Genomic DNA, 20,656 nt, shown 5'->3' with positions numbered 1-20,656 from the left:
CGACTCCCCTTAATCCGATCCGAGGCAACCTTGATCCATAATTCCCTTTCTATTCTCAAGATTTCCAGGAAACACCGCTACCTTTACCCCCTTTCCACGGGCTCCAATTACAATCAGACTATTCCATTTGACGAACGCTAACAAGTAACATTACGCCGTTGGGGTGGTTTATCTAGCTGAATAAATAATAATCGTAGTTGGCGCCGTCTCCGAACTGAAAAATGCACGCACTTGTTTGTATGCGTTTCGTTTTATCGCAAATAGGGGGGGCGAAAGTCTATTGTCTTTTTTTTTTTATGTTAAGAGGGTGGAATGTGTGTCTGTCTGGCGAAATCGATAGGTCTTAAAAATGTTAACCCACTGCATTCTAACTTGACTTCCATCTCTGCACATTAAAAATAATCCTCCCCCGAACGATCGTTTTACCTTTTTGGGTTTTTTTTCACCTCTATTCAATATTGATCCGTAACCTAACCTAACATGCATTGTGATAGGCTCACCACATCCGAAACTATTCTATCAATAAATTATGCTGCTGCATTGAGAATTGAACTTTTCAGTGACAAATTTAACATTTATCAAACTTATTGCATCATTATATGCAAACATACAAAAATAACCTTTATCATACTTTAACTTCCAAGTAAATGATATAGAAATCATTATATAATTGCATTAATCACAACAATATTAACTTCAAAAGTTTATCAACTATTTAAAGGTGAGATAAGTTAGAACGAAAAATGTTATAATAAAACTAATTCTTATGAATAACTTTGTGTATTTAATACTCGTAACTTGCAAAGTAATATACAAATATTTATCAATTATTAACAAAAAATTGCCTTGTTTAGAGTCACAACGACGAATCACAGCCTGCTGTGAAGGTGTATTTAATACTCGTAACTTGTCAAGTAATATACAAATATTTATCAATTATTAACGAAAAATTGCCTTGTTTGGAGAAACAACGACGAATCACAGCCTGCTATGAAGGTGTAATTAATACTCGTAACTTGTCAAGTAATATACAAATATTTATCAATTATTATCGAAAAATTGCCTTGTTTGGTGTCACAACGACGAATCACAGCCTGCTATGAAGGTGTAATTAATACTCGTAACTTGTAAAGTAATATACAAATATTTATCAATTATTTACGAAAAATTGCCTTGTTTGGAGTCACAACGACGAATCACAGCCTGCTGTGAAGGTGTATTTAATACTCGTAACTTGCCAAGTAATATACAAATATGTATCAATTATTATCGAAAAATTGCCTTGTTTGGCGTCACAACGACGAATCACAGCCTGTTATGAAGGCTTGTATAATTCTTATTGGACCACGAAAAGAAAGAAATATAATAAGATAAGAAAGTAATAGAAATTTGGACGATTTCTATAGGAAAACGAGGAATCGGTTATCCCCAGATCGAATTAGTTATGATAAATGGATTACTTGGCAAGTTTAATTTACTTGTAGATCGTGTAAATGTATCCACAACGAAAAGAATGAACAAAAGAATTGTTCGACCGTGACAGGACTCGAACCTGCAATCTTCGGATCCGAAGTCCGACGCCTTATCCATTAGGCCACACGGTCTATACAAACTACCCCTAACAATCGCCATAACAACTTCGGAAAACCACCCCCAAACAATAAATTTAATTTTTTAACCACTTTAAACTAAATAATTATGAATACATTTAAATAGTTTTAATAATAGTTTTATTACATTAAACTATGTTATACGTATAAAAGAAAAATCATTGTAATATATGTTATTCTATCAAACTGTATTCTTTTGTTTATCATATTGTTAGGGTAGCAACGGATGCGATTGTTTTTCTTTTATATAAAACATTTAATTTAACGTTCCGCTCCGATTGAGTCTATATTATACAATAGCCGCGGTTCATACAAACAAACAAACAAAAAAACAAGGTCAAAGTTAGCTAAATAATGTTAACAATTGTTTACCGAATTGAATGTAGTGCAAAAAAAATGTTTGTTGTCGTTCGACCGTGACAGGACTCGAACCTGCAATCTTCGGATCCGAAGTCCGACGCCTTATCCATTAGGCCACACGGTCGTTGAATTTAACCCCCTGCAATTTCCATAGCAACGTAGAAAAACCACCCCTAAACATAAATTGAAACAAAATTGTTTTTCATATCATCTCCTAGTCTAAAACGAATCTCTGGCACATCTAGACACACCTGGAACAACGAAGTCTGTTGTTTCCGATGCTGCAATTTCCATAGCAACGTAGAAAATCCACCCCTAAACATAAATTGAAACAAAACTGTTTTTTCCCGCCAAAGAAACGAAAATCGATCAATCAATTGATGAATTCGTTACGTGACATCTGTTGCACACGCACGACCTTGCACGATCGTCTTCGCGTAATTACAGATGAATAACGATGAGGCACTCTTTGATTGCATTTGCATCAACATTAATTAAACATAATTGCATTATTAGATTATTAATCATACATAATAGCAAAGTGTAAATTCATTGAATAACCAATTATATTTTCAAGAGACACAAAATAAGACTAAATTCTGAAGCATTTTTCTATTTCGGATAGGCGTCAAGTGGATGGCTTTGTCCCCTTTTCCACAGACTAAACATAAATATTGAAATCTTAACGCGATAATAAAACAGACTACACAAATCAGTCGTCGCCTCCCTTGAGATTTTCTGCTGACACTTTTATTGGTTTTCACATATAAACAAAAGTATAAACATCATTTTCTATATTGACTTTCATACTTGACATATCCGTTTCTTTTTTTTTTATAACAAAACAAAATTTAAAAAAAAATCGAAATCAAAGAAATTAATTAAGTAAAATTGTTTAAAGTTGATAATTGATTTCGAAATACAAAGCAAAACAAATGCTAATTATATGACTTACCATTACGTCTACACGGGACGATAAGGAATTGCTGTAAATAGATAATTTCGCGTCTATTTCTGTGCGAAACGCGAATTATTTCCGTGGAAAAAAATCACCTTCGATTCAAAATTAAAACGACGATATTTTTAGAATCTGGCGGAACCAAGATGAAAGAGAAAAAGCGACGAAAAAATACGAATAAAGAGCGTAAAAACGGGTTATCTTCGCGAGGCCGGGGTCACAGATGTATCAAATAGCAATCGGCCGAACAGTAAGTAATCAAGCGTCGCGACGCCTCTGTATAATGATGAATTGATCACGTGATCAGAGAAACAAACTCTTCCGACTGTCACTAGATTACAAATAAAGTCGAAACTGTGATGAGCAGGATAGAAAACAAGAGTGAATCAAAAGGGAAAAGAGAGATGGAATTGGGAGAGAGAGAGGAAATGAAACGCATCGGAATTCACATGTAGAGCATAGAATGTAAACATTTATTTTGTTATTACAAATACTCGTAACACATCATCAGAAATATATCCATCTAAAAAAGTCACATCGTATCATCATTATCATCATCATCAGCATCATCATCATACAAGTAGTAGTAAAAACGAAGTAACAAAATAAATACATTTATCATCGTTATATCCGTTCACACATTAATTACATTTATTTATTTTTTTTTGGTTTATTTGTCTAAACTACTATATATTATCATCTCCTAGTCTAAAACGAGAAACGAATCTTCTGGCACATCTAGACACACCTGGAACAACGAACTCTGTTGTTTCCGATGTTGCTAAGTTACTTTGAGCTCTGGTCGCGTACCCTGTGGAATCCTCGCCATTCCTTCGCGCCTTTCCTTTATTTCCTTTTCCCCTCAAATTTACTTTGTTTTTTTTTTTTCATTTTCTTTCATTTACGAGCTAAATGTGCATACATCGAGTTTATCAAGTGCGTTCACTGGAATCGAAACTAAATGGATTATACACCGCGACGACGACGACGACTAAAAGGCGGATATCAATCATGGGCGCAGCAACAACATCGAGAATTTCACATTTAGTAAATAAATACAAATACATCAACCAGCCCGTTACGCAACATTCGCCAAGTAATTTTGCAATACTTGACGAGGTATGGCGCATAACAACATCGAGATTTCACATTTAGGAATTAATAAATACATAAACTCAAAGCCGTTGCCAAGTAACAGCATCATCGAGATTTCACATTTAGGAAACAAATACATCGTGCTGCTCTTACGCAACGCTTGCCAAGTAACTTGTGCAAACGCAAGTGGATACTCGGACTTGACAAAGTAAAACAATCGAAACGACGCGTATCCACCGAGAGAGTGCAATTCATCCGTTTCCAATGGTAACACACGACATAACAAAGTAGAAACAAGAACAACAACAAAATTTAAACAAAAAAGGAAAACGCTACATTTAAATAATCATTTAATTTTTTTTATTAACAAAAAATAATAATAATAACAAAAAAATAAAATAAAAATGCGAATGTAAAATGGTGGAAGAAAATAAAAATTAAATACCGGTTGAATGTGTGTGCGCGCTGCAGAAGAATCCTCCTCTCCGCGGAGGAATGTTGCGTTCATTTTTTTTCACTCTCTGTTTGCAGTTGCTACGCAACAACTGCTCGAAAACAGTGAATAAAAACGGAAGAAAAACGTTAATTAATAATGATGTTTTGTTTTTTTTTTTTTTTTTTATGTAGATTTTCCTTTTGTGCTTTATTCTTTCCTCGCTCATAATAATTGAATAAATAATACTAGTACGCAAAAAAATCCGTGTGTGTGTGTGTTTGTATGTATATCAATTAAATAATTTATATAAATCTATCAAATATATATAATGGATATATCGAACAAACGATAAAAAGAAAGAAACAACAATAACAAATACTGATCAAATTTTCTCCTCTGTTTTTTGTTTTTCCTTTTTTTTTTTTTATATATAAGTAAAAGCGTTTTTGGTCCTAAACGAAAAGCGTAATTCTAGAAAAAGGAAGACACTAGTTTCAAACATCTCTTTCTCTATGTCTCATCTATCTCTCATTTTTCTTTTCATCATCTTCTCCACTTCTATCCAACATGAACACAAACAGTAATTTAAAGAAAATAATAATAATATGATTGTTAGGTTTCTAAGAAAACGAAAAGCGGTTCCCTTGGCGACGATTTTTGTTGAAGTTAAAGCGAAAAAACAAAAAAAAATAACTTTGGTTAATCAATAAACAAAAGAAGGTTAGTTGAAACGAACGATGAGAAGCGCGCTTTCTTTGCATTTTGGTTTCGATTTCACTACGACTCGACCGTCGCCGCCGCCTTCTTCTTCTTGCCGACTACGGCTACGCCATTTGTTTTCGGCTCTTTCAGGATCTTCGTGGCTCCTTTGATCATCAGGTAGAACCAGTAGAGCTGCGGCAGCATCAGTATAGAGATGCTCACCTTGCATCCGGTAGGCAACGACATCATCGCCTGAAACGTTAACAGATTTTTAGTTGAAATGAGAATTATGTTTTCGATTGCTCTCACCGAAATGTAGTCCATATTGACGCTTTTAGCGTACATGTACATGACGTAGGGGAACATGATGACGCGACACAGGAAGAAGACGATGAGCATGGTGAAGCCGTTGTAGATGTAGAATTTTGTTGATTTCATGCTGAATCGCGAGAGGACGCTGCGCAACGAGACGAACGGAGTGCTCGCCTCCATGAGGAAGACGAAGCCGAAGACGCAATCACCCAAATTTCCGCGGAAATACTACAAAAAAAACACAATTTAATTTTTATATTCACATGAGTAGATTAGTTTACTTACTATGATCACCAGGAATCCGAATATTCCAATGAACAGGTGATGTCCGACTATGATAGGATTCAATCTAATGTACCTGTGGATTTTTTTTTTAAAATTAAATATATGTTTGGTCATATTTGTTTTAATTACCTGAAGAATTTGGTGAGTCCACTGATTGGTGCGCACTCGGAATTTGGGGGCGGAACGGGCGTGTTCATCTGGGCGGAGGGCGTGTTTATCTGACCGGGGGGCGTGGTCACGTGCACCTTGTACATGGACCAGATGTCGTAGAAGAAGTAGGAGGCCCCGAACCAGGAGTAGGCGTGCGATATGAAGTGGGACGTCCTCAGGATGTTCCTGTTGCACGAGTACGAGCAGATCGTGAGCCCGGTGAGGCAGGAGAGCAACGCCTGCACCGACGAAACTATCCTGAAAAATCACGCTTTAGCAACACTACTAGTGATTAAGATCAAACGATCGCATACTTGTTGCTGATGTCCAGCACGTCCGACGTGCTCAACTTGTAGCGTTTGATGAATCTCTGACCGCAGACGGTCTTCTGCGTCATGTGCACGCAGAAATTGTACAGGGACGTGAAGAAGAGACCGCCCATCGCGAACAGGCTGAACCCCTTGCTCAGACCGACGTTATCCTCCGCCTCCATGTCGGACACGCTGTAGAAGGCGGCGCCTATGGTCACGCCCACCACTAGAGCGTTCAGGTAGATCGTGTAGAATCTTTTGGCCTGCAACAAAAGCCAAACAAAAAAAAAACAATTACATAATAGAAATAGATATTGAAGAAAATACGCCATCTGGCGGAATTACGGAAACACATCTTATAAGTAATAAAAGTTGCCATCAGAATTGCGTAATGATGCGTTTAAGATCAAGGTTATTCCCCACCCAGTGAAAATCAATGGAAGAGAAGAAATGCAATTTTGATTTACAAACAACTGATTGGAAAAGAAAACTGAAAAACATAACATTGATTGAGTATAAAGGAGAATAATATTTACTCAAAAGTGTAATCACACATTTCTGATAAGTATATTCGAAATTATACTAAAAATTCAAATAGTTCTCAAAAAATATAAAGGCTGAGAAAGTTCATAAATTGTTGATGTTTTTAATTCGATTCATATAAAGCAAAAATGATCATATTTGTAATGAATAATTTGAAGGCTAAGCAAGTCGTGTCAGTCTCATGACTAATTAAAGAAAAACTACAAACATTTACATTATAAAAAAAAACTAAAAATACTGTTAAATCATCATTGAAATCATTACTTCTGATCAATTCATCAAAACGCTTGATATAACTGTGAGATATGAGATACATTAGAATTAGTAAATTGAAGGCCAAGCGAAGATCCCATGACCAATTTAAAAAAAACCCATTGACGTTTCGCAGAAAACTTCTGTTATTCTTATCGTTTCTAGGCGACGAAAACAAATGAATCGCGATCACTTGTTGTCCGGCGATGTGCACTTTGCCGTTGTCGTAGATATGTGACCTCATCGCGTCCGTTGTTATGCAGCCTCATTGGATAATCGGAGGGGACGAAGTGAAATTATTTAATTTTTTCCAGTCGATTGCGGTCTAAAGTTCTTATTGCATCTCTCCATTTGCGCACGACAAACAATAAATACTCACATTTACCATGATTTATCGAAAAACCTGGGAGACGATTGTACACGCTCGAACAACACCAAAATTACACACCCGAAAATGAAGCGCGTACGTGTACAGGTGTGATTTTACCGGTACAATTGAAGCGATAATAATATTAAAAAAAATAAAATAAAGAATATGTTAAAACGCTCTTCGTAACGAGGCCTAATTAATATTTAAATTAGATAAGAATTGAGTGCAGACAAGTCAGGTTGGCCGAGCGGTCTAAGGCGCCAGATTTAAGCTCTGGTTCTCGAAAGGGAGCGTGGGTTCGAACCCCACACCTGACACAGACCCTTTTATTTTATCCCTTTTACTATCAACGAGCAATTGAAACAATCGGTTTGTTACAAAAGAGAAAAAAAAAGACGAATGAGGCAATCGCTATTTGCGAAAAAAAAAAAACAAAATATTCCACACGACGATTAATTCGTTTCTAATTGGCGCGTTTCGGGTGGGCGGCGCTTCTGTCATAACGCGTTACGTGATTGTTTCTGGACCATCCAGAAGGTGGGGATATGGATGGATGGATGGATGAATTCAAGGGATAATATTTCATCTCTAATCTGTACCTCTTTCTTGGCGAGCTGCTGAGGGAACAGCACCTTCGGTTTCATCTTGACTCGTCCCTTTATTTTTTTCCTCACAAAACCTACGAGAAGATTACGACGGATTGAAGAAGAAGCTGATGATGATGATGATTGTAGTTCTGGAGGATCTAGTTCTCCGCTTGTTGCTTCGTCCTCTCCAAAAAAACTTTTTTACGTTCTTCCCTGGTATCTCCGAACTGGAATTTTCACTCGCTCCGCACTTTCCGAACTTTCGACACTTCACTTCACTTCTTTTTTCCTTCTCCTCAGACCATTCTAACGACGATCAATTCCCAGCGCTGCTCTCGCGACAGATACCATTTTCGATGCGATTCAGGTTATGTTCAATTCAAAATGTTTGTTTTGACAGCCGCCCGCGATCCATAAGATCACCCACTAGTGACAGATGACAGCTCTCACACACCCACCCCTCCACCAACAAACACGTAACACACACACACAGGACACCGCCCATTAACCGGTAACCAAAATCAGTGCGATAACAACAAAAAATACACCATTTACTACTAAATATTTAATATTGAACTGTTGGCAACAACAGCCCCTATAGTCCAGAATCTCACCGACAAATTAATTGATAAATTCAAGTTTGAAAAGTTTCATATATCTTTATTTATTTATTATTAAACTGTTAAGAATTCTAATATTTTAAACAAAATGTAATTTAGAAGCGAATTCAATAAGATTTTGATGTTAAAAAGTACAAGTATGCAACTCAACTTGCACCTAATTAGTAAAAGTATTATTTATATTTGTGGGTAATACCAAAATATTTCTGCTTGCTGTTGGTAGTGTGCTAATATTGTCAAACTATCAATACTATAAGAATTTTAGTAATTTTTATTTTTGAAGTTTAGTTAGTAATTTGTGAATGATTCAAACTATTGTGGAATTTGTGTTGGTAGCGCTGCATTTTCCTAACCCCCAAACACTGGTTCAATTTTGACAACGTCAAAAAAAACCAGTGCATTAGTAATCGAGGTGTGGTGTTCCTTTTTTTTTGATAAGGACAACAGAGGTGTGTTTACCAGCGCGAAGAAACGAGGATGAGCGCAACATTGAAGCCCTACCTGATGGCGGTTCGGCACACGCTGACCGCGGCTATGTGCCTGGACAACTTCTCCTCGCAGGTCGTCGAGAGGCACAACAAACCGGAGGTGGAGGTTCGCTCCAACAAGGAGCTTCTCCTCACACCGGTCATCATCTCCAGAAACGAAAAGGAGCGTGTTTTCATAGGTAAAACAATCAAATCGAAACAACAAACAATACCATGACAACAGTACAAATTGTCATTTTGTTTTGTTTTGCAGAGAGCTCCATCAACTCTGTGCGCATCAGTATTGCGGTGAAGCAGGCCGATGAAATTGAGAAGATCCTTTGCAAGAAGTTCATGAGGTTCATGATGATGCGCGCCGAGAACTTCTTTGTGCTTCGCAGGAAACCCATCGAAGGTATGCAATATCAACAGGAAAAATACGCTCAACAGATGACACTGTTACTTATTAATTTACTATCTAGCGTTAATGCGATATGCAATAACATCATTGTAAATATGGTTGACAGGTGGTGACATTTAAAATTGAAGGGTTGACGCTTGTTTAGTTGCATAATCTGTGGGGGTATTAGTTTGCATCCAATAGGATTGTTAACAGATGACTGCTTTTGTCAATAATATTAACGGAACGTTCAATTTACCATGTTGTAAAATTGTATTATTATTATTTTAGGCTTTGACATTAGTTTTCTGATAACCAACTTCCACACGGAGCAAATGTACAAACACAAACTGGTCGATTTCGTGATACATTTCATGGAGGAAATCGACAAGGAAATTTCCGAGATGAAGTTGGCGGTGAACGCGAGGGCCCGTATCGTTTCCGAGGAATTCCTGAAGCGCTTCTGAAACCCTCACCCATTATTATCATTTTTTTTTTTTGATTTTACACAATTTATCAATCCAACTTTATTAATTTATTCTTTTTACCAGTTATATGTATATCTTGAACTGCCAACTGTTCTTCTCCCTATGTGACTGAGTAGTTTTTACGCGTTTCCATAAGTTTTTTAAATCGATTGCTACAAATGACATCTACCGCTACTTTAATACTTTAGAGCGGAGGACGATGATCGTCGCGAGATGTCGTCCTGTAAATACACTAATTATTATTATTATTAATTTTTTAAAATGAAATCTGTCGTATTTTAGAACAAACAAAACTAAAACAACAAACAATAATTGTATTATATATTAAGTGTACCATCTAGGAGTTAATTTTTTTTTATATATTATGATGTACATTAATTAATTGAAAAAAAAACTAAATGAAACAGAGAAAAAACTTTAATTTGATTTCTATCCAATCCCAAAGTGAAATTGCAACAACAAAAATGAAAAGGTGAAAGGATGCGAAAAAGTAAACTCTTTGTAGTAATAATAATAATAATAAAAAAAAATGTATTCTGCCACATTCCATATTCGTACATATTTATAAATATATACAAACAATTGCACTAGATTGCTTTCGTTCCGATTTGTAGATTACATAATAAGTGTATATAATATAAAATACGAGTATATAGTATACAGTTTTTTTGTTGATCAAAGGAGGCACTTTGTGTAATCAGTCGTTGAATTTTGTTAAGACGTTTTTGTTTTGTTTAACCTCTAAGTAAGTACAACCTCGATGCCTAAATAATTAACCGGTATCAATTGTTCGTGTTTTTTTTTTGCTTTTACCCAGATTACTAAGATAATTGACACGTTCTGGAAGAGACTAATTACGAATTGCATTGTTCGATAATACGTTTATCAAAAGGAACCTTCGACTAAAAGAAGTATTATAAGTATACATGATTAGCTAAGGATCTTCTGCAGGGATTTGCAGATTCGAGAGAGAGAGCGCCTAAAAATAAATAATTAATTTAGCTAGGTTCACACGATTTTTTCACATTTATATGTGTGTGTGGATATATATATATAAATTATAATAGAGCTAAGTAGGTTTTGGTTTTGTTCCGTTCTTTTGTTTTTTTGTTGTTGTTGTGACGCGAGCGTCACGATTCGATTTTGTTAGCTGTTGACGGCGTTCGGTCGCAGCCTGCTTAGGTAACCGGTGCTCGGATGGAAGATCTTGTAGTAGACGATCATGAAGAGGATGCCGATGAAGAAGGAGATGAAGTTTATGTAGAGGATGGGCTCGTAGTAGAGGGTGCTCTTGAGGACGGCGTCCGCTTTCAGCATCCAGATGATCGTGCAGACGACGTTCTCGACGCACAGCGTCATATAGAAGAAGACGTACTTCCAGAGGGTTCGGCCGTCGTTCAGACTGACGTGCGTGAAGATGAAGACGGTGCCGAAGATCATGTAGAAGAGGAGCTCGTAGATGTGGTTGTTGTTGCAGAAGGAGAGCTGATGGGTGGAGATGAGGAGCCAGATGACCATGAAGGCCCAGTGGACGACCAGAGCGATGACCGTGTACTCCGGGTAAATGGAAGCGACGACGCTGATGCACATGATGCGAGACACTAACAGGAAGCGTAAATGAAGACACGAGAGAACGTACACAAAATTAACTGATTATTATTACCTGTAACTAGGAAGTGCCACATGAACTGCATGATTGTTCCGGCCCAAGTGATGTTGTTCTTGTTGTTCAACGACACCCTGAGCAATCTTTGGTAGGACGCCATGGACCAGGCCATGCTAGCGAAGCTGCTCCCTATGGACAGCAGCTGGTGCATGACTGCAAAAGACGAAAGCAAACAGACGACACGGAGGCGTTAAGCAAACATCGAAAGCGGACAAACAAAGACAATTAAAGCACATACAGGTCAAGGTGTTGGTGATGCCTTGGCCGTGCGTGTGGAAGATGATCGAGAGCTGCAGGATCTGCTGAGGGGCCGCCTCTAGGAAACACTCCAACACGCGCAGCAGCGCCACGTCCGAATCCTCCTGCACCATCAGCTTGTAGTATTTCCGTTGGTTCTCCACGTCCCTCTCCTTCTCGGCCTTCTTCGATTTCAGCGCGTAATTCAGGGCATCCACGTAACGCAGGACGGGCGCCAACTGCAGAAGGAGGATGAAGATGCAGAAGAAGCCGCGCTTCGTCAGACGGTTCGGCAGAGACGGATTCCTGTGCTTCTCACGGTCCAAAACGTACCTACACAGAATACCCACAGAAAAAAACCTCAACAACAAAGCAATATAAACAAACGACAATGGAAGAAGCAACATAAATTTTAAAATTGTAAAGTTTCTTTTGAAATATAGACGCGACGCTCGAAGATCGACTGGTTATCTAATCACCAAAATTTGTGAGATGTTGTTGAAAACACTGGAAAACTACGCAAACTACAAACTGAACGCAAGTACAATACAGTTTGAATTTTTAAAATTATTGACGCAACACGAGAAACTTGAATGGTAAAATTAAAAAGTTTGAGAAACATTGGTTCGAATGTGAAACTGCAACAACAATCCCATTGGTCGTCACACGATTGACGCAACATTTACACACACACAAAGATCAACTGGTCATCTAATTACCAGGAACTGTGCGATGATGTCAAAGCAAAGCGATCGCCTATAAATAAACACACGAAATTTCTATTGTCTCGCATGCCAACTATGATCTATATGTAAAACACACAAACCACTCACATTCTTATGCTGAAGCAGGTGTTGACCATGGCAGGTACAAGGATGAAGACGAGCGTGATATAGAAGTACTGAATCTGATTGTCAGTGTAATATCTGTAGGCCAAATTGCAGTCGAAGATCAGATCGACGAGGTGGCTTATGATTGAGATAATGAAGCCAGCGATATCCCATTTTGTGACCCTGTCTCTGGATGGTAGCCTGTCCACCTGATCCACAGCCTCTGTCTCGCACATCTTCGTTTGGTAGATCACAGTCATAGCTCGAGCTCATCCAGCTCATCACAGCCTGCAGATTATTGGATAGATCTTTTCGAAGCACATGTCACGCATCTAACATTACTTCTTTCCCACTTTTTTTTTTCACTTTATTTTCTTTCTCAGATGTATAGAGATGAATATGCACACACACAACCAACACACACTCACTCACTCACAGTGGGGAAAACTAAAATTATAATTTGCGCTGAACCAAAACCAAGAAACGAATTTGCACGAGCACACTTTCGCTCTTCGCTCGTGGTTTTTTTCTGCAAATCTCCCGATAATTAATTGTTATATGCAAATTAAAGAAAATAATAAGTAACGTTTCCTGGTAAATCACACGTTACACACCATTTTGAGACTAATAACATACGATGCGCTGGCAACCACACTTACATATGATGACTCTCTTCATCTCTTCTATTCAATACTAATTTTCAATTTATATTCTACACTAATAATTTTCTTTTGATATTTAGTTGTAATGATTGAAAATTTTACTTTATATTAATATAATTAGGGTATGATCTTTGCAAGGTCCCTTGAATGGACCACCAATTATGACATTCACTGACAGCTAGAATCTTATTTGACATGTGTCAAATGCGCGAGGAGATGCATCTGGCAGCTGATAAATAAATACAATTTGGTGTGTTTATATGGTCGGATTTAACTAAAAGAGAAGACAATGGCGACGAGGAGTCTCACTGACGTCTACTTGCTGATGAGGAACAACGCTCTGCGGAGCCGTTACCATCTTCACGAGTTCGAACAGGTGATTTACTTTACTTTTCTCCATTTGTTGTTTGAGTTTGAAGATTCATGTTCTTGTTTTTTTAGGAATTCTCCGAGCGGTTGCAGCTGGTCGTGTTGGGGGACGTGGAGCAGGGACTCGAGAATAAAGATGAGGAGGTGCTATCTCCGCCGTTGTGGATCGATCAGCTGGAGAAGGCGCAGGAGACGCTCACGAAACTCAAAGACAAGATAACAGAGTTGAAGACTTTGCATTCCAGGCACTTGCACAGGCCCACGTTTGATGAGAGCTCCGAAGATGAGGTTCTTATCGACAAATGCACAGCCGACATAAGCAACATGTTCAATGGGGTGCACAGACTGATACAGATTGTGAAGAGCCACGCGATGGATGGAAGCATGAGGGAGCGAAGGGTGACGGTGAACGTGGTGAGGAGTTTGGCGACTTCGCTGCAGGAGTTGTCGATGCAGTTCAGGGCGACGCAGAACGGTTATCTGAGGCAGATACAGTCGCGCGAGGAGAGATCCAAGGTGTACTTCGAGAATCCCAGTTTGGATGATTACGACGTCTTCAACGAGGACAACATCGACGATTACTTCGTGCGCTCGAAGCAGATCACGCAGCAGCAGCTGCTGTTCCTCGAGGAGGAGAACACGAAGATGGCTCAGCAGAGGGAGCAGGAGGTCACCGCGATCGTCAAATCCATAGTGGATTTGAACGCGATCTTCAAGGATCTGAGCCAGATGGTGGCGGATCAGGGCACCGTCCTCGACAGGATAGATTACAACATCGAGCAGACTCAAACGAAAGTCTTCGAGGGTTTCAAGCAGCTGCAAAAAGCCGACGCGTACCAGAGGAAGAACAGGAAGATGTGCGCTATACTCGTGTTAGCTGTCACGACGATCCTGCTCTTCTTCACGCTGATAATCGTCAAAACTTGAATGACGTAAACGAGCTCCGCCCCCCTAGTCAAACTCTCCACCAACCACAACCCTGTATATACATTATATAATAGTAATTTATTCCATTCCCAAGACGACGACAACAAAACAAACAAACAAAAAAAAAACATTCTATATACTTATGTAATTTTATTAGACTTAAGCTTAATTTATTAAATGTCTCATATCAAAAAAAAAAACGAAATGAGAAAAGAAAACAAGAATCCTTATATATATATATTATTATGTTTCTCCTTTCATAAACTGAAATGGCATCTCATCCCATCTCCAATCTAAAATCTATTTATATCGACACTCTTAACAATATGTTCCAATTATAATTAATTAATATATAAAAAAAAATAAAAATAAGTAAATCAGTCGACTAAAGCTAAACCACCAAATTTTAAAATGCAGTTGCTTTGAAAAAACAAAAAAAGATAATATAGAAACAATGGGGTTTACTTGTAATCAAATGTAAAAGAAAAAAAAAACAAATAACTATCGGATATATATATATAAACAAGTACTCCCGTTCAATAAAAAATGGAAATTGCAAAGAAAAAATATAAACTATATAATTAATTAATATAAAAAAATATAATTACAAAAATTGTTCTATACTGATGCCGAGAACTTTAAGTTCTCTCTCGCTCTCTCTCCATTCACACTCGCTCTCTCACTTTGAATTAATTAAATAAATTATAAGTTAGACACAATTTTGTTTGTATATATATATATATGTGAAAAAAAAAGAAGAGAAATTAAGGTATGAAGATAAAGGAAACGAAAAGTGTGTATATATATATATATACATAACTTAGATGCCTGCACATTTATCTTTGTACGTCTCGGTGACCTGTTTCTTGTATTCGTCCTGCGACTGCCACAGCTCTGCTGCCAGAACGTTCAAGGGGCTGTCGATGTTCGGTTCGCCGAGCAGCGCCTGTATGGAGAGCAGGATCGTTCTGACATCGTACAACGCCGACCATTTGTCTTTCAATATGTCCAAGCAGATGTTGCCGTTCGTGTCCACGTTCGGATGGAAGCACGGAGTCACGAACTTGACGCTCGGCGCCGAGTACGGATACGAATTCGGGAATTGAAGACTCAACTTATACTTTTGCCCATCGTACACAGTATCCTTCGGTCCGGATATGGTTCCAATCCATTTGAACAGATTCTCACCATCAGGGAATGCTGATATGCTCTTGTCCGGAGACATCATCAGAGTCATCAGCTCCTTGTGCAGTCTAAAAAACAAAAAAACAACAAAAGTTAGGTTATGTTACCAACAGATTCGATTGTGTTTTTTTTTCTTTTCTTCTTCTTCAGCTTCATATTGGAGGAGGATTTTTGGTGCTCTCACCTTTTGGTCACTGCGTGACTGTCTGAAGAGAACTTTTGCTTCTCATCGTTGTGTTTGGCCGCGGATTGGGCCTCGAAGTACGGGTTCACGTTTTGCGCCATTTGGTTAAAAAACTATTTCTCCTCTTTTTTTCGATGTGGTAACAAAACAAAAACACTCGAGGGGATGAACGATCCGTATCGACTTATCGGCGCTGAATGGGGCAGAAATTCGTTATTCCTCCTGTGACAGCGCCAATTTCAAACAAAAAAACCGACCAATGGAAGCCACCGACCGTACCGCGACTCACCAACGCGAGATGTCACCGCTCATTCGAAATTAACAATTTTCGCGCTCCCTTCACCCGACACTTCAATTTCACCGCCACGTAATCACTCATTTCATAACTATTTGCGAAATTGCAATTCAACATGACGGTTGCGGTTATTAAAACGTTGATTAACAGCGCAAATCGATAAGCGAAACAGCACCACCTGAGATTAAATTTCAAAGCAATCAACATTATACCAACATTAAAAGTAAACTTATAAAAAACGCGGCAACACTCCGTACATAAATTACTTTTAGTTGTTCTTGCAGAAATAACCGAAATGCAGCGCAACACAAGAATGGCACGCGAATTGAAGAGACTGGAAGAAGCCCCACCGCCCGGCATTTCCGTTTCCGCCAAAGAGAACAAGCTGAATCTGCTGGAAGCGCAGATCTTGGGACCTCCGGATTCTCCGTACGCGAATTCCCTCTTCAACTTGGAAATCCTCATACCGGACAATTACCCTTTCACACCACCATCAATCAAATTCTTAACCAAGGTCTATCACCCGAACATCGATGATAACGGAAGGATATGCTTGGATCTGATCAAAATGCCACCGAAAGGAGGCTGGAAACCGACGATCGGCATCGAAAATCTCTTAATAGCAACGAGAATGTTATTGGAAAACCCCAATCCGAACGATCCGCTGATGGCAGATATTGCCGCGGAATTCATAAACGACCCCAAAGAATTCGAGAAGAAAGCTAAGGAACACTGCAAACTCTATTGTTAAAAAAAAACTTTAAATAATAATATCACATAATTAACTTAAATAATAAATAAATAAGCTTTTCTCAATTAATTGTCGTTGCTCTCAATCTCCTTCTGGCTATCGAAGCTCCCATCCTCCTCGCACTCCTCAGCCAAACTACTTCGAACCGCTTCAGCGAAAGCCTGTGGATGCTGATTCGATAACTTTCCCTTGATCAGTCGGATCTTCTTGAAGATGTAATCCAGATCCTTCTTCATGTCGAGCAGCATTTGGGTGTGTTTCTTGAATTCCGGTCCGACTGTTTTCAATCTAAGTGCACTTAGCGCGTTGCAGTTCGTCAACATCTCGTTTGTTTTCTCGAAGCGCTGCAACCTAACGAAGAAAACAATTATAATGGTTTTTTTTTGGTGTGATTTGATCTTTCTTACATTTGCTTTTGCGCTCTTATCATTGATTCCACGTCCTGCTGATCGACGATGCCGGCCAAACCCTGAATGAAAACCTCTGGAGCGGTGTAATTCTGAAAGCACTCGATGCTGTAATCGCTTTCCGGCGTCCCTTTCCTATCGTCCATCACTGCATTTGTTTATCACTGATTATGTTTATGGTTATGTTTACCTGGAAGAACTGTCATATGATGATTATTGGGTGGCCTAACTCTCGGGTATTCCCATTTAAAATTTAATTGGAACATTACATTATAGTTTATAATCACTAATTATTTAATGAAAACGTAAATTATGTTCTTTGATAGTTAAATAAATTGATTTAACTAAATAGGAATTTATTACTAATACAATAAATAATAATTGTAGTTGTTACTTTAAGTTATCTGATAAATGATTTGTTTTAATCGATTTGTATGGTGAAATCGATGAATGTTTTATAGATAGAATTGTTTTAAATGAAGCGTTAATCCGCAAATGATTAGATTATGCGTGGATTAAGACTGGATATAGTGGAAAGATTGGGGAATGAATGGAATGGATAAGTTTAATGCGCTTATAAAAGAGAGATTAGTTTATTTATTTGTGTGCGAGTGGTATTGTTACGTTGGTAGACTTGGAGTGTTGGTGCGATATAAATTAACTAACTTATGAGACAACCCATTTTGACGCAAAACAGCGATGTCCGATCAGAAGGCTTTGCCGCAAGAAAATAGCCATGCCGATGGCAATTTGGTGAACAAATCCAATAAAAAGTGAGTTTACGACGTTCGCATCGTGCAGAGAATAGTATTTGGGATGTGCGAAATCGGTGCCGGTTCTCTCCGCTGCAGCGTTTTGTCTAGTCACCCAAAACCAATCAATAATAACCCTACTTCCTATTTTGTTATGCTAAAGCCAATTTGATGTTGTTTTCCTATCGTAGAGGCAAGAAGAAGAACAAGAACGCTGGAGGCGATAAGAACAACCAGGAGGATGCGAATGCAGTCAACGAGTTATCCTTGAAGGAAATCCCGAACAATGAGACTGGTCTCAAGAAGGATGAGGAGACTACGACGAAGGTGGCCGGTGGTGAGGAGAACAATGGTGAACAGATGAATTCTCTTGCGAACTTCTCGATCAAGGATATCAGGGCTGCCATGGAGATGTTCTCGCTGGAGCAGAGGCCTGCGAAGACAACAGAGGAGGCTCTGTGCAAGTCTTATCAGTTCTGGAATACGCAGCCGGTGCCGAAAATGGGTAAGTTCTCAGATTGATCTCGCGATTTCGTTATTGATTGTATGATTTGCAGGCGAGCGGATAAGCGCGAACGAGCCCATCGAGGCGGATAAACCGGTGTCGGAGATCAGGGCGGAACCGTACAGTCTGCCAGCGGGATTCCAATGGGACACGCTGAAATTGGACGATCCGTTGGTGCTGAAGGAGCTGTACACTCTGCTGAACGAGAATTACGTGGAGGATGACGATTGCATGTTTCGGTTCGATTATCAGCCGGAGTTCCTGAAGTGGGCCCTGCAGCCCCCAGGTTGGAAGAAGGAGTGGCACTGCGGGGTGCGCGTGGTGAAATCCGGTCGACTGGTCGGGTTCATTTCCGCCATCCCTGCCACGCTCAACGTTTACAATAAGACGCAGAAGATGGTCGAGATCAATTTCCTGTGCGTGCACAAGAAGTTGCGGTCGAAGCGAGTGGCGCCGGTGCTGATTCGCGAGATCACGCGGAGGGTCCATCTGACTGGATGCTTCCAGGCCGTCTACACTGCGGGCGTCGTCCTCCCGAAACCGGTGGGCACGTGCAGATATTGGCATCGTTCTCTCAATCCGAAGAAGCTGATCGAGGTGAATTTCTCTCATCTATCCAAGAACATGACGATGCAACGTACGCTGAAGCTGTACAAGTTGCCGGACAAGCCGAGGACTCCCGGGTTCAGGAAGATGACCGGCGCCGACGTGCCGAAGGCGCACAAACTCCTCAGCCAGTACCTGAAGAAGTTCGATCTGGCGCCGAAGTTCTCCGTGGAGGAGTTCCAGCATTGGTTCATGCCGCGCACCAACATCGTGGACAGCTTCGTCGTGGAGAACGATGGGGACATCACAGACTTCGTCTCGTACTACGCTCTGCCCTCCACCGTCATGCATCATCCGGTGCACAAGGCCCTGAAGGCCGCGTACTCCTTCTACAACGTTTCGACGAAGACACCGTGGCAACCGCTCATGACCGACGCGCTCATCTCCGCGAAGGACCTCCGCTTCGACGTCTTCAACGCGTTAGATCTTATGGACAACGATCAGTTCTTGGATCCCCTCAAGTTCGGCATCGGCGACGGCAATCTGCAGTACTACTTGTACAACTGGCGTTGCCCATCGATGGCGCCCAACAGGATCGGACTCGTTCTGCAATAGTTACACACAACACTCACACACAATACATAGACCGAACCAAGCAACACAAATAGAGACATACAAACAACAGCAACAAAAAGTAAATTATAATACTTGAGGAGACGCAGCTGAGAGAAGAACATAAACATAATAATACTATAATAATAAATAATATGCATAGGAATAAATAAGGAAACACCAATTCTTGAAGGTTTTTGTTTTTGCTTTAGTTTCCTTCTTTGATTTTTGTTTTTTTTTTGTTGTAGCCGTGTAATAATAATATAAACGTGATTGATTCTCACCTACATTATAAAAGTATAATCAAGAATAACGTTTGTTTGTTGCATTAAAAAAAAAATGAAGAAGAAAGTAAACGGACCAAAGGACATAGTGTTTTAATATGAAGAACGAAAGATGATGAATTAGCGTGTAGTAATGACGCCAAAAAAGTAATGGATTTATAAATAATAATGATATCTTCACACACCCACACACACACTTCACTTCGGTTTTTTCTTTTCTTTTTTGCGATTGATTTAGTTTGTTAAGTATATTAAACGAACATGATATATATATATGTAAAATGATAATGATTAGGAACGAGTTTTCGTTGATTTGTATGCATGATCGATTGATCGAAAGTAATGATGATGATGAAGATTATTGTTACCACTTTGTTTGTTTTAGAGAATGTTTCATTTCTTTTTTTAGTTTCTACAGAAGCGGTAGAGAAGAGAAGACAAACTACTTTTCTTTTTTCTTTATATCGAGTATAAAGATACAGAAATTTCAAAAAAAAA

General features: G+C 39.0%; 8 protein-coding genes and 3 non-coding genes across 13 annotated transcripts; 5 read left to right on the top strand and 6 right to left on the bottom strand.

The window, feature by feature from the left end:
- Positions 1–1,531: 1,531 nt before the first annotated feature.
- Positions 1,532–1,604, bottom strand: Trnar-ucg. Its single transcript has one exon. It is a non-coding gene; the product is annotated as a tRNA-Arg (tRNA).
- A 417-nt stretch (positions 1,605–2,021) lies between these two features.
- On the bottom strand, positions 2,022–2,094 carry Trnar-ucg. Its single transcript has one exon. It is a non-coding gene; the product is annotated as a tRNA-Arg (tRNA).
- A 2,790-nt stretch (positions 2,095–4,884) lies between these two features.
- LOC108560392 (protein FAM57A) lies at positions 4,885–8,468 on the bottom strand. Of its 3 annotated transcripts, XM_017917920.1 has the most exons (7): positions 8,142–8,468; positions 7,984–8,084; positions 6,223–6,482; positions 5,888–6,166; positions 5,759–5,831; positions 5,471–5,701; positions 4,885–5,413 (listed from the first exon to the last, which is right to left on the bottom strand). In XM_017917920.1, the coding sequence occupies exons 2-7, from the start codon at positions 8,026–8,028 to the stop codon at positions 5,237–5,239; spliced, it is 1,065 nt and encodes a 354-aa protein (XP_017773409.1). In that variant the 5' UTR covers positions 8,029–8,084; positions 8,142–8,468; the 3' UTR covers positions 4,885–5,236. The 3 variants fall into 3 exon arrangements, with proteins under 3 accessions (XP_017773409.1, XP_017773408.1, XP_017773410.1); XM_017917919.1 differs by having other exon boundaries at positions 7,984–8,468; XM_017917921.1 differs by lacking the exons at positions 7,984–8,084; positions 8,142–8,468 and adding an exon at positions 7,394–7,761.
- Positions 7,618–7,701, top strand: Trnal-uaa. Its single transcript has one exon. It is a non-coding gene; the product is annotated as a tRNA-Leu (tRNA).
- Positions 8,469–8,925: 457 nt separating the features above from the next.
- Positions 8,926–10,247, top strand: LOC108560388 (actin-related protein 2/3 complex subunit 4). The gene is made up of 3 exons (XM_017917914.1): positions 8,926–9,258; positions 9,333–9,473; positions 9,750–10,247. Exons 1-3 carry the CDS (start codon positions 9,069–9,071, stop codon positions 9,923–9,925), a joined length of 507 nt encoding a protein of 168 aa, XP_017773403.1. The 5' UTR covers positions 8,926–9,068; the 3' UTR covers positions 9,926–10,247.
- Positions 10,248–10,735: 488 nt separating this feature from the next.
- On the bottom strand, positions 10,736–13,109 carry LOC108560389 (XK-related protein 7). The gene is made up of 4 exons (XM_017917915.1): positions 12,683–13,109; positions 11,851–12,182; positions 11,610–11,765; positions 10,736–11,547 (listed from the first exon to the last, which is right to left on the bottom strand). Exons 1-4 carry the CDS (start codon positions 12,937–12,939, stop codon positions 11,093–11,095), a joined length of 1,200 nt encoding a protein of 399 aa, XP_017773404.1. The 5' UTR covers positions 12,940–13,109; the 3' UTR covers positions 10,736–11,092.
- A 272-nt stretch (positions 13,110–13,381) lies between these two features.
- On the top strand, positions 13,382–14,755 carry LOC108560390 (syntaxin-16). Its single transcript, XM_017917916.1, has 2 exons — positions 13,382–13,717; positions 13,783–14,755. The coding sequence occupies exons 1-2, from the start codon at positions 13,631–13,633 to the stop codon at positions 14,635–14,637; spliced, it is 942 nt and encodes a 313-aa protein (XP_017773405.1). The 5' UTR covers positions 13,382–13,630; the 3' UTR covers positions 14,638–14,755.
- Positions 14,756–15,238: 483 nt separating this feature from the next.
- On the bottom strand, positions 15,239–16,276 carry LOC108560393 (probable ubiquitin-conjugating enzyme E2 C). The gene is made up of 2 exons (XM_017917922.1): positions 16,007–16,276; positions 15,239–15,890 (listed from the first exon to the last, which is right to left on the bottom strand). Exons 1-2 carry the CDS (start codon positions 16,105–16,107, stop codon positions 15,458–15,460), a joined length of 534 nt encoding a protein of 177 aa, XP_017773411.1. The 5' UTR covers positions 16,108–16,276; the 3' UTR covers positions 15,239–15,457.
- A 113-nt stretch (positions 16,277–16,389) lies between these two features.
- LOC108560394 (ubiquitin-conjugating enzyme E2 T-like) lies at positions 16,390–17,074 on the top strand. Its single transcript, XM_017917923.1, has one exon. The coding sequence runs from the start codon at positions 16,597–16,599 to the stop codon at positions 17,050–17,052; it is 456 nt and encodes a 151-aa protein (XP_017773412.1). The 5' UTR covers positions 16,390–16,596; the 3' UTR covers positions 17,053–17,074.
- A 25-nt stretch (positions 17,075–17,099) lies between these two features.
- LOC108560395 (kxDL motif-containing protein CG10681) lies at positions 17,100–17,661 on the bottom strand. Its single transcript, XM_017917924.1, has 2 exons — positions 17,460–17,661; positions 17,100–17,403 (listed from the first exon to the last, which is right to left on the bottom strand). The coding sequence occupies exons 1-2, from the start codon at positions 17,603–17,605 to the stop codon at positions 17,118–17,120; spliced, it is 432 nt and encodes a 143-aa protein (XP_017773413.1). The 5' UTR covers positions 17,606–17,661; the 3' UTR covers positions 17,100–17,117.
- A 418-nt stretch (positions 17,662–18,079) lies between these two features.
- LOC108560391 (glycylpeptide N-tetradecanoyltransferase) lies at positions 18,080–20,214 on the top strand. Its single transcript, XM_017917918.1, has 3 exons — positions 18,080–18,232; positions 18,403–18,716; positions 18,769–20,214. Exons 1-3 carry the CDS (start codon positions 18,159–18,161, stop codon positions 19,875–19,877), a joined length of 1,497 nt encoding a protein of 498 aa, XP_017773407.1. The 5' UTR covers positions 18,080–18,158; the 3' UTR covers positions 19,878–20,214.
- Positions 20,215–20,656: the final 442 nt, after the last annotated feature.

This window comes from Nicrophorus vespilloides, unplaced genomic scaffold (assembly GCF_001412225.1).
Source record: "Nicrophorus vespilloides isolate i.1.1-1 unplaced genomic scaffold, Nicve_v1.0, whole genome shotgun sequence".
Taxonomy (NCBI): Eukaryota; Metazoa; Arthropoda; class Insecta; order Coleoptera; family Silphidae; genus Nicrophorus; species Nicrophorus vespilloides.
Note: the sequence above shows the minus strand (reverse complement) of the source record. Positions and strands in the feature narration are given on the sequence as shown.